The 12,366-nt window shown below is 40.2% G+C and overlaps 1 protein-coding gene across 2 annotated transcripts in view; it reads left to right on the forward strand.

Moving 5' to 3' along the window:
• Window positions 1-12,366, forward strand: part of PITPNB (phosphatidylinositol transfer protein beta) — a 67,707-nt gene that overhangs the window by 38,916 nt on the left and 16,425 nt on the right. For both annotated transcript variants that reach the window (XM_017498033.2, XM_017498032.2), the window contains exon 8: window positions 6,680-6,757. In XM_017498033.2, coding sequence (XP_017353522.1) covers window positions 6,680-6,757 — 78 coding nt within the window. The remainder of the gene's footprint in view (window positions 1-6,679; window positions 6,758-12,366) is intronic.

Consider the following 12,366-nt stretch of genomic DNA (forward strand, 5'->3'; position numbering starts at 1 on the left):
GTGGTGGTGATAGTTACCTTTATTTCAAGTTTGTGAGCATTAACTAGGAGGATGTGGGGCCTGACACGTAAGTGTGTGCCCCAAAATGGTGGCAGGAATTATATTGCTTATTGGATTTTGTTCTTCCTTTTAAAAAATGTTTAATTTTTTTCATATTTTAACTTTTTTATATTTAATATTTGTTCACTTAGTGCCTATGGGGCAAATGGGATCTTGAGACTTAGAAACTAAAGGCCAAATCGTGAACTAACATTCAGAGTGAGAGAGGGCTCAGTCTGAACTTCTAATAGTCTGCTTTCCCCCATTTCAGTTTAAGGAAATTGATATAATATGTTCAATGATTTACTATCATGTAAGGAAACATGCATCTTTGTAAATAAAACTTTTCTAAACATATCACTTACATTTCAGGTATGTGCAGTATAATCTTAAAATATGTAGTGTTTAACAAGCACCTTTATGGAATTGACTTGTTTGTTAAAACTCATTTCATTGGCGAAAGACTTTGAAACCTTTATGGAATTGACTTGTTTGTTAAAACTCATTTCATTGGCGAAAGACTTTGAAACCTTTATGGAATTGACTTGTTTGTTGAAACCATTTCATTGACGAATAGTCTTTGAAATGTCTTTTTTTTTGAGACAGAGTCTCGCTGTGTTGCCCAGGCTGGAGTGCGGTGGCACGATCTCGGCTCACTGCAACCTACATCTCTCAGGTTCAAGTGATTCTCCTGCCTCAGCCTCCCGAGTAGCTGGGATTACAGGCGCGTACCACCATGCCTGGCTAATTTTTTGTATTTTTAGTAGAGTTGGGTTTTCACCATGTTAGCCAGGATGGTCTCGATCTCCTGACCTCGTGATCCGCCTGCCTTGGCCTCCCAAAGTACTGGAATTACAGGCGTGAGCTACTGCGCCTGGCTAATATCTTCATACTTAAGTGTTATGATATATAAACATATGCTAATAATAAATACAATATTATAATAATAAATACATTGTATATTTGTGCATGAACTGCCCAAACCAGTAACCTCACCTACCCTCCTGGAGAGGGCTAGGATGTAGCCCATGGGCAGCTGCTTAAGGCAGCTCACTAGCTGCAGTAGCTCTGGGCTATACAGGAATCTCAAGTGCTGTCTCCTTTGGACCTCACTTCCCCATCTAATCCTGGAGCACAACTATTTGGTTTCCTTGCTGGGTTGTAGGATATGGAGTGTGTCACATCAGCCATCTGGTCGTAACCCTTTTTCAGGGCTGAAATTCTGATTTCTTTCTGAATTTGTATCCTTCCAGAGGCTTTGGGGGTCTGCCTTCATAAACATGACAGTGTTGTTGAAAAGGATAAGATCAAAGAGAACAGAATGAGCGATTAGTTAGGTTGTGCTCTAGCCTAGCAGTGCTGTAGACAGAGCCACCTCATGTGGATCACAGTGGCAACACTTAGCATAGAGTTGACAGCTCTGCTGCCCTCCCCACCACCCACACACCGGGCTCACCCCCACCATCTCAGGACTTATGGAGGGTTTCTGTGAGATCAGAAAGATTACCCAAAAAAAGTATTCTGTTCAGGGGTATAGATTTGACTGCATTTCTCAGTTCTCAGGACAGTTGTTTAACAATTCAGCTTTTAGGATTCATTGGTGAAAAGCCAGTAAGGATTAATGAGAGGGCTGAATTATAGAATATTTTTTAATGCAGTTTTGTCCCTCTGAGGTACATTCAGTAACAGAAACTAGGCCAACAAGTTATTGACAATTAGTGGTCCTTTGGGAATCTGCTTTAATGAATAGATAAGAATGATTTGTAATTAGCATAATAATTATATGCAAATGAATGCTTCTGAATTGCTCTAAAACACTTCTGAACTGTTTAAACAGCTCTCCGGAGATCTTGTTACTCTATTAATTTGTGTAGCAAATCTTTTTTTTCATAGATCATGCAAAGATAAACTTCAGCCCAGCCCCTGTCCGAATGATTATGTATTCCAAGGTAGTAGGACCTGAATTAATGAGATTTGCTTATACTATATTAATGGTACTCTGTGGGAACCTGAAAGGTTGAGGAGTCACTGGGGAGATGTAATTAAAAATAGAAAGCTGCTTATTTGAAAATAACTGTTGAAATCAGTTTCTTAAACAAGTTAGTAAATGTTATTTCTCTTTACACCTCTGTTATTTGCTATTGCAAAATTTAATGCAAACATCTTTTTTTAATGGGCTTACTTACTCTTTGGAGTCTTGCTTGAATTTTGTCAGCTCCAGTTATTTGTTTGGCATTAGGGTCAACAGTGATAGGACCCAGGAACTCATTTAGGTGCCACAATACTGGAAAATTCAGGGCATTGCTAATAACTGATGTCTGTTATTTATCTTCATATTCGATTCAGCTTTATCCCCCATCCTCGGCTACCTTTTTAGCATGTGCTTACAGGAAATAAGCCTTGCTGAGTTGAACTGCAGTACCTATGCATTTTAAACTTAATGATTATCTTTGAGCTGTTTTAATAGACACCTAATTAATCATTGTACGCTAAAGGAAAGCATTTTGTATAGCAGGCCGCAGGATCCTAATCTCTGTCTCAAGTTTTTATGTTTACCCAGTAAAGCACCCCCTCTCTGCAGGGTAGAAAATAGGGGTTGATCTTTTCTAAGCAGGTGCCAAGGAGTTGCTAATGCTTGTGGTTTGGGCGCTCTTTTTCTTAGTTTACACTTAGCCTCACCTTGGTAACCCATGCATGGTTATTTAAGCAGTTTCTGGTGTCTGGAGCTCATCTCAATTTTTCCACAAGCTGTCAAGAAACTTCTCCCAGCCTGCCCCCCACCTCCTACTCACTTCCCCATTCATAATTGGGAGTTAAATCTGGGCTCAAGGACATTTAGTTTGGCTCAGCACAGACAGATTTTGTTCTTGCATTTTGGGGGGCAGCCACTATGCTCAAAGATTCATGAAACTCATATTCTTTGTATTTGAAACGAATCTGGTTTCTATTGAGAGTTTCTGTTAAGATCTGTAGTGAGTAACAGATGTACACCCAAGAGGTAGCACAACTTTTGTATTCCAGCGACAGAAAACAGTTATTTATAAGAATTTAATGAATGTATTCTGTGGCTCCAGTGTGGAGACTCAGTAATCCATTTATTTACCATATTTTATTTTGTTCTCCAATGGGTATCCTGCCTTTTTTCCTTTTAGAGTTTTCAATTAAATAGAGTTGTATTAACACTAATCCAGATATACCTTATGCTGATACCATTGTCTGTTTCTGTTGTTCAGGCGCTATTATTGGTGGGGCAAGTAGCGTCTAGGGATATTACACCTAACTTGATAATGATGGTTTTACTAAGCCCTCATCCTGACCGGGCCTCTGGGCATTATATAGGTAATTAAAATTGAATCAGAAAAAATTTTAAACACAATGCACCTTAGCAATAAGATTTTTCTACTTTTAAACATGATTTTAAAACCCATTTTTAAAATGCATTTCCTTGGCCTGGTGAATTTGCTTCCTTTTTTTTCCTAAGGATTACAGAAAGTGCATAGCAAATTCAGCCTTCAGAATACCCAGGAGCTGAAGACTCAAGTAGGCTACAGCTGTCTTCACCCACAGTATTCTAAAAGAACTAATGAGATGAGAAGTCTGCAGCTGGTGGCAAGCACAATAAACCATGAGCCAAGGGCTTCTCTTCATCAGAGCCTCCCCTTTCCCCATGGGATCCCAAAGGAGACAGAATACTAACAAAGCCAGCAGGCTGTCTCATTCCACGCTATTGCTCATTTGCAGCTATAATTGGTAGCTGAGGTTGCATTCTGTATGCTGAAACTGTCATACATGAAGGAATATATTTGTTCATTGTGATACGGATATAAATCGGCCAGTTTTCAAATACAGCAAGACCAAACTAGATACCCAAAGTGAAAACGTAGCAAAGAAGATACTGTTCAAAAAATTAGATGTTTGTTGTGGAAATCCAAAACTGAGGTTGTTAAAAAGCTACTTCCTGCTTTTTAATATCTTGCTACTTAATTCAGCTGATTAAACATTTACGTATTCTTCATATTCAGACTAACGTAAAACAAAAATTCCTGGGTTTTGACAAGATTCATTATTCTCATCTGTCAGGGTTTAAGTGCTATTGTTAATCATTGGGTTTTGTTACGTTTTCAGTGTAATATCTTTACTATTTTCTACTTTGTGTTCAAGAAGAGAAAAAGCAGAGGGGGAAGACTTATTTCATATATACATCTATGTATATGTGTATGATATTTTATATACACATAGTTGTGCTTCAGAGGAAAATTCACTTTGCTATCTCTGGGGCTGTGGTATTTTGAAATGTGGTTTATCTGGCATTTGTTGAAACCTTTTGCCATCATCCTGTGTGGTGTACCAGAATATGCCTAGGACCGAGGCTAAGGAGGCTGGAGTTGAAGTGCTGGGGTAGGTGAGCCCCGCGATTTCCTCATCAGACTGTGGTGTTAGCATCCGTCACGTGAAGGAGCTTGGGTGGTCTTTCAGGTTCACTTCACCTCTATGATTCTGTGAATCCATAGTTCAGATTTTTCTACCGTTAAACATGATTTTAAAATACGTTTTAAAAGTGCATTTCCTTTGCTGGTTTTGTTTGGTTTCGATTCTGACAGTAATTGTCTCCATTCTCTGGTAGCAGTTAACAGGTGCTTCCTGGGGTTTGCGTTACCTGTTCTTTGTTTGCCTGTCTTTCTTTATCCCAACTAGACTGACTCTTTAGGAGCCAGAACTGTGTTGGTTCTCCTTTACTTCATCTGTTTCCTTGAATTACCTCTTATTAATAACATTTTGTGCCTATCTTCTATATGGTGGCTGTTCAATGACCAGATTTTGATTGAGGGAAATGATGCTGAAAGTGATTATTGGACATGATGTTAAATACTTTCAATTTTTGAAAAAAATGAACTTGCTTTTAGGTTTTAATTCCAAGCCTCTGACCTAGAGGAAAATGTTTTATGGTGTTACCCGTTTATTTATGTTAACAGAGTAGTTTATTTCTCATTGTGAATCCAGGTCTTAAAACCACGTGCACAAACAGTAGATTCTTTTGTCAATCAGACGTGGAGTTGTTCATTTTTAGGATGCAGTTCAAAATTGCAGTTTAAGAATTCATACTTTCTGACAGTAACTGACCTTGCTGCTGCTGTGCCCAGACATGGGAAGTAAGTCCACTTGTCCAGCCCCTGGCAGACCGGCCATCCCAGTTCGTCGTTCCTGGTAATGCTGATGCCTGTGGCTATGCCACATTGCACGTTTTAAAGCATTAAGACCCAGTATAGCCAGCTCAATTTGCTTGTTTAATAATTTTAGTTTATTGTTGGTCCTTTTTATAGACAGTCTTTAGAGAGGCTTTAAGTTCTGGGTCGAGTATTTACACAATTATCTTTCTTTAAAGTTTTGTTTTCTCTCTGAACTCAACATTTTTCTTTGTGTCACATGCTTTGTAACTTTCTCTTTAGGAATTATTGACATGGCATATGCACTTACTGAGTAACTGTTGAGTTTTGAGTGGCTGCTTCTGAGTGTATATTTTTTGATTTGTGGAAAGTTCATATTATACTGTAGTGCGTGTTCAGTTCTCGCCTTTGCTTGCACTGCCCTTATCTCTAGAGCAGTGATTTTTAGTTAAGGTTTCATATCTTGACTTTTCTGGGCATTTTTCACAAAGTAAGGGGTCTCTTCACAAGTCTGCTCAAGAAGGAAGGGACTTATAATAATAGTAATTATCGTTATTATTATTTTTAATCTGGGATCTAGCTCTTCAAAAGTAATTTTATCTTTTTTTCTGGAGAGAGAGAGAAAGAGAGAGAATGTGTATGTGTGTAATGACAAGAGAACTTTTAGCAGATAGATTTTAAAAGATTTTCTTTTTTCATTTCCTCCATTCTGTCAGGAAAAGGATATACTAAGGGAAACAGAACGTACATACACTAGAACCCTAAATGAAACCTACATTTGAGAGCCGTTCCCCTGTGGTATGATATAACCGAGGCAGTCCCATGACACCCCTCCCTCGCCTCCTTTGACAGTGAGGGGCTGACGTGAGTGCACTCCTTCTGTGAGGAAGCCAAGCCATGTGTACCCCAGGGCTCTCTGAACAAGGGTTTGGAGAGGCCAGTCCAGAAATTGAGATATCCACCGCAGACCCAACCGTAGGAAGAGGTTGGGGGATGCCGTAGAATCGAGAGTTGTGATTTTGTTCCCAGCCACTGTAGATGCCCTGACCAGCATTAACAGTCCAGTGACATCTTCTCCCTGTAGTGTCAAAACTGGGGTGGGTATGTTTTATTCGTTGAATGTGATTATCCACGTATCAAAATGCTTAAATTATTAAAAACCGTAGGAAGATTTGTTCTTGGAGACAGCTGTCCAGTAACCAGTCAGAGTGGATCCCAGTCAGAGTGGATCGCTAGTCCAAGACTTTTATTATTTCTTATTATGTAGTTATTTTGCCTAAGATAAAAGTTTAAGGCAAAGGAAACCAAACTGAAAGCAATGTCTGAAAGAAGCGCTTTTCTTCTTTTACGCAAAAGCACAGTGAGTCTAATTGGTTTCTGTCATGTGTTTTGGTAGCTGCAAAGAGCTGTTCTGGCAAGGTTAAAGAATACTCTCTGGTTTTCTTCTCTGCCTCTGACCTTGTTTTGCTTTGCAGGACTACAAAGCTGATGAAGACCCAGCATTATTCCAGTCCGTCAAGACCAAGAGAGGCCCTTTGGGACCCAACTGGAAGGTACTGGATGCTGACCTTTCTGACAGGCAGAGTCCTGGCAACAGAGCACTTGACAGGTCCTGAGTCTTGAAGAGCTGATGACGTTTAAGTGAAAAATAGAAATGGCACAAAAATAGTTTTATTTGCGATAAGGACTTACAGCCAGTTGCAGTTGGCCAGCAGATCTGTGCTGCATTAACAAACAGAACAGAGCCAGACTGTCACTTTCAGCATAACGCTGCTCCAGTAACTCTTTTTTTTTTGAGACGGAGTTTCGCTCTTGTTGCCCAGGCTGGAGTGCAATGGCGCGATCTTGGCTCACCGCAACCTCCGCCTCCTGGGCTCAGGCAATTCTCCTGCCTCAGCCTCCTGAGTAGCTGGGATTATAGGCACACGCCACCATGCCTAGCTAATTTTTGTATTTTTAGTAGAGACGGGGTTTCACCACGTTGACCAGGATGGTCTCGATCTCTTGACCTCGTGATCCACCCGCCTCAGCCTCCCAAAGTGCTGGGATTACAGGCTTGAGCCACCGCGCCCGGCTTCCAGTAACTCTTAAGAGAGACAAATGATTTAGTCTTTGGGGATTGCAGTGTTCTCTTTTTTGAGACCTGAAGCCATATAAAAATCCATGTTAAATGAAGGTTTATAGTTTAAGTTTAGTCTTAGTAAAAACCGAACAAGTTCTCTTCACCCAAGCTCATGTCCTGGCCTTTTAATAGTTATATTTTTGGAAAGCAGGACACGAGAGAGCAATTTTTGTGGCAAGTAGTTGTTTTTAAATAAAGAGCACACCTTTATTTATGGAAATAAGGAAGGTAATGTCAAGGTAATAATTTAAATTGCTATAGAAATGTAATTCATTTTAAAGACATCTACTAACCTAATGACAGATCCTTAAAGAAGTTTGAGTGTGTTGTTGGCAAGTTATTACCAGCTCATTTGACAGCAGAAAAGCATAAAAACTTAGACTTGCCCAGGGCAGGTTTTCCACTCACAAGGTTTTGGTAACCAGTCTGTCTGTATGAAGCCAGTCACAGGTCATCGATAAATGGTGTCTAGGTGCTAGCTGTTGTATGCAGATAGGGGATTACTGTTACAGCCTCACAGAGAACTCATCGAGTGCTTCTCCATGGGTGTCAGACTGTTTTGTGGACTGTCCTTTGCATTCGCTAAAAGGAAAAATGAGTTCGACTTTGTTTTATAAGAAATATTCGTACTATCTTATTTTCACATTTGTTCTCTGGGTCCAGTTTAGTTGAAAATTCTCCCACTTTTAATACGTAGCATGTTAAGCTGATCTTGCATTACTATAAAGAACTTGAGACTGGGTAATTTATAGAGAAAAGGGTTTAATTGGCTCGTGGTGCTGCAGACTGTACAGGAAGCATACTGCTGGTAACTGCTTTTGGGGAAGCTTTAGAAAGCTTACAGTCATGGTAGGTGAAGCGGGCAGGCATCTCACCAGGCAGAAGTGGGGCAGGGAAGTGTGCTACACACTTTTATACAACCAGATCTTGTGTGAACTCAGAGCAAGAGCTCACTTATCACCTAGGGTATGGCCCAAGCCATTCGTGAAGGATCTGCACCCATCATATAAACAACTCCCAGCAGGCTTTACCTCTAAGATTAGGGACTGCATTTCAACATTGGGGATTATATTTCAGCCTAAGATTTGAGCAGGACAAATTTCCAATCTGTATCACCCAGAAAGTGATATATACCACTTATAAATTAACAGATTCAGCTTACTTCCATCTAAATTTGCTTTAATGGATTTAGAAAATGTCCCCGTCCTTTTCCAGATGTCTAGCTTCAGACTTTAAAACTCAATCTTAGTTGGAAGAGAAGCCCTTTGAGATTTCACACTGGTCTTCCAAACAAGGACACCATGCCAGAAAGCAGTACAGAAGGGGGCTCCCTCCACCGATGCCATAACTTCTGAAAAAGGACGTCTTATTCCAAGGAGTGGTAGCTCTAGCTGACAATACCTTCACAGGGAGTAAAGAAAGGGGCATGAAGTTGAGATCCAGAGGGGAATTAAATATTGTATTTTCTTGAGATTATCAGCTTTTCAAGTATAAACATTAAAAAGCAGTGCTACCTACATTACATGGTAGGCTTTATGTTTGGGCTCAAATCCTTCCTGGAGGAACTTCTAACTGATGTTGTAACAGGCAGCAAAAGTAGTTTGATACTATGTCTTGTACTAATTTCTACTAATTTCTAACTTTTTAGAAACTTGGAATATCTACCGTATCTGGCCTGATTTTTAACTGATATTGATTTGCCTTTTATTATTGACAAATGACTGAAATCCTAGAATAGGTTTAGTTCTTAGAAATAATGTGACTTTTACATTTCTGCAGGTTGCAGAACTGCAGTTCTTTCCATTTGTCCCCGTCTTAAACAGTGACTTATTAGGCTGGTAGTGTGCGGGTCGTTTCTACCATTCGCCTGTTGGTGGTTTGTTTTATCTAGATGATGGTGGATGTAGCTACTCTTAAATTGAGTTACTGCCTGACTGAATTTCTGTGATTTATGATGATCTCAGAAATAACTAGTGCAGTCAAGAATAACTAATAATAATTAAGCACTCCACTTGCTTCTGTGGAGGCAAATAAAGAATAAGAAGGTAGCTGATAATACAGCATACAGGAAGACAGGGACCTGTGGACTTGATATTACCCGTGTCTTCTGTAAACATGTTCAGCAGGCCTCTGTCAATTACTGTCCTGATGGAGGCACTTAAGGTGGCACTAGGGAAGGATGATAGTTGGAAATTTTTATACTTCTGAAATGCGAGGAGCTAATAGGGGACAAACTTGTGATAATTATGGCTTAAAGGAAGAAGAAATCTTACTGTGGACCCACTTACCCAGGGTTGTGTGGAAGAATGTTCTTGTAGAGGAGCTGCCTGGTCATTCCACAGTCTCTCAAAAGGCCCTCTGTGAGCCATCCCACACATACCCTTCAGCAGAAGCCTGCCTTACCGTACAGATTCCAAAGTCTGTTCAAAGCTAAATGCAAATCCCATGATCTCTTTGAAACTCTTCCTTCCTTATCTGATGGCGGTATTTTCCCTCTGCATTATTGCAGTATTTCCTTCCTGTCTGTACCAGACTGACTAGGGGAAGTGAAACTTTTCCTTGGTACCAGGTAGTATACAAGGTTACGTTGAATCTCTACAACCCTCCTGTGGTGTAAATTCAGCCGCTTTATTTTATATAGTTGAGTAACTTGGCCAGAGAAACACAAGTCATAGTTGTAGAAGAAACAGCACAATGCCTGCCATTTCTGGAACACCTGATTCAATGCGTTACAGCAGTGTGTAAGGTGTGGAGATGCGGCGGATTTTAACTCTTAATCCAGTGACTCCTAGACACTGTTCTCTTAACTTTTATGCCCTGTTGCACCATTGGCAATTGTGTGACTCTCTATTCATATTTGCCAGAATTTGATAATTTCTGTTACACTAGTGGTATGTTTTCAATGGTCAGGGAATCTGTAAGTGACCAAGGCACTAAGGGAGATCCATTAAAAAGCCTTTAGGAATCTACACAAGTTGTAACTTAAATAACCCTTACTCTGAGCCTTGATGTCCACATTTCCAAAATGGGAATGATTTTAGTAACTGCCTCAGAAAGAAATCGTGAGGACTGAGTGAAATAATGTTCAATTCCCAGCACAGAAGTGCACAGTCAGTGTTAACCATTATCATTGCCATCATGCTTTTGTCTTTCATCTCTTGGGGTTGCTGAGATCTATAAATGTGCCCCTGTATTTATGATGTGTAATTCTTACCTGGCTAGTATCCAGAGAGTTCCCCTCATTCTAGTGTCTAGGGATTGTTAAACACGTCTAGGCTCACCTGTCTTTACCTCTCATGGTTATATGTGTTTAATTAGTGCTTTTATTTGGTCAGCAGTAAAGCAGAGAGCCACACGGTTTAAGAAGATTCACTAGCAGGGGATGCTGGGGTTGCTAAGGAATGTTTTTATATTTTCCACATCTGCTAAGAGTACCGACTATTTTTTTAAGCCTATGATGTGATACATATCTTATTTTTTTTAAAACTACAGACCCAGAGATGCAGGCCTCCTTTGTATATTTATTTTCCCTCTGAAGAAAGAATTTTTAAAATCTGAGTGCATGAAATGTATTTTGTTACTTAGGGTTCAGCGCTTGATGAAGTGACTATGTGCATAGTAATAGGAAAGCGATTTATAACCTGATTAAGATTTTTGCTTCAAGGCAGAATTGTGCGTTTCTGATGGATGTAAATGTCTTGCTTCTCTATAGCACTGGGTGCACGTGTGCATATGTGTGTGTGTGTGTGTATGTACATGTTTCCATTTGTTTTTAGCTTTTCAGTTTGCCTTCTCCTCTGATTTGGGTGAGGAATTGTCATTTTAACTGATTGAAAACACTACCTTTGAAGATTATGGTTTCATTTTTATCTCTTGGCAAGACCTCATTTCTTCATTTAAGCCAGACATCTCTTGAAGATTTAAGCTTCTGTGTCTACAAATACATGATAGTTAATAATTAGGCCTTTAAAGGTCTTTGTAGGAGGCTTTGTCAAAGTGTCTCTCCCTTATAGGGCTGGATGCATCTTGGAGACCTCCACCAGAGTTCTGAACTTTGGAGCATATAAGGGGATCAGGTCAAATAAATAAGTTGATCCAGAAATTATGGCGGTTTGTAAATTATCTTTATGTACATATTGTTTCTCATCATAAAGGCATGCCTCATTTGTCTTTTGTGTTAACTCTATCATGAGCAAATGCCCCAGTAGTCAGAGCTTGGCCTTTCAGTTGTATAAACTGTTTAGCTGCTCAGTCAGCTTTAGAGTCATTCTAGAACAGCCATAGAGACCATTCTGGATCCTTCATGCCAGTAGAGGGAAACCATTTTTGTGCATTGTAGAGATGCTAATTTGTTTACTGCTATGCTACCAAGATGTCTTTGTCTTTCTAGCCCATGTCTGTGAAAAGATGGTGGTACCCTTGGTGTCAATGACTTAAGATAAGGAAACTGCAAAACTCTTTTGGCCAGAGATAGGAGGAGTGGAAGTGAGTGATGAGGGAGAAGTTGAAATTCCGGTGTAGAAATCTCTTTTGAGATAGAGAGTGGCAGGAAAGCCACCCAGAGACTCAAGTGGTAAGACTCAAGTGGCTTACGAGCAGTGTCCTTTACTTGGTAGCCACCCTAGTGGAAAAACTGGAAAGTGTTCTTTTTTTTTTTTTTTAAAGACAGAGTCTTACTCTGTTGCACAGGCTGGAGTGCAGTGGCATGATCTCGGCTAACCACAACCTCCACTTCCTGGGTTCAGGCGATTCTCCTGCCACAGCCCCCCGAGTAGCTGGGACTACAGGTGCGCAACACCATGCCCAGCTAATTTTTTTGTATTTTTAGTAGAAATGGGGTTTCACTATGTTGGCCAGGCTGGGCTCGAACTGCTGACCTAGTGATCCACCCGCCTTGGCTTCCCAAAGTGCTGGGATTACAGGTGTGAGCCACTGGGTTTGCGCAGTTCTCTCTTGTTTCTTAGCCTGGAATGTCTGTGGGGTCCAGGGAGGACACAAAGCATTTAAAAATATGTTCCCTCCCTGTAATCTCACATTTGA

This window comes from Cebus imitator, unplaced genomic scaffold (assembly GCF_001604975.1).
Source record: "Cebus imitator isolate Cc_AM_T3 unplaced genomic scaffold, Cebus_imitator-1.0 Scaffold237, whole genome shotgun sequence".
In the NCBI taxonomy this organism is placed as follows: Eukaryota; Metazoa; Chordata; class Mammalia; order Primates; family Cebidae; genus Cebus; species Cebus imitator.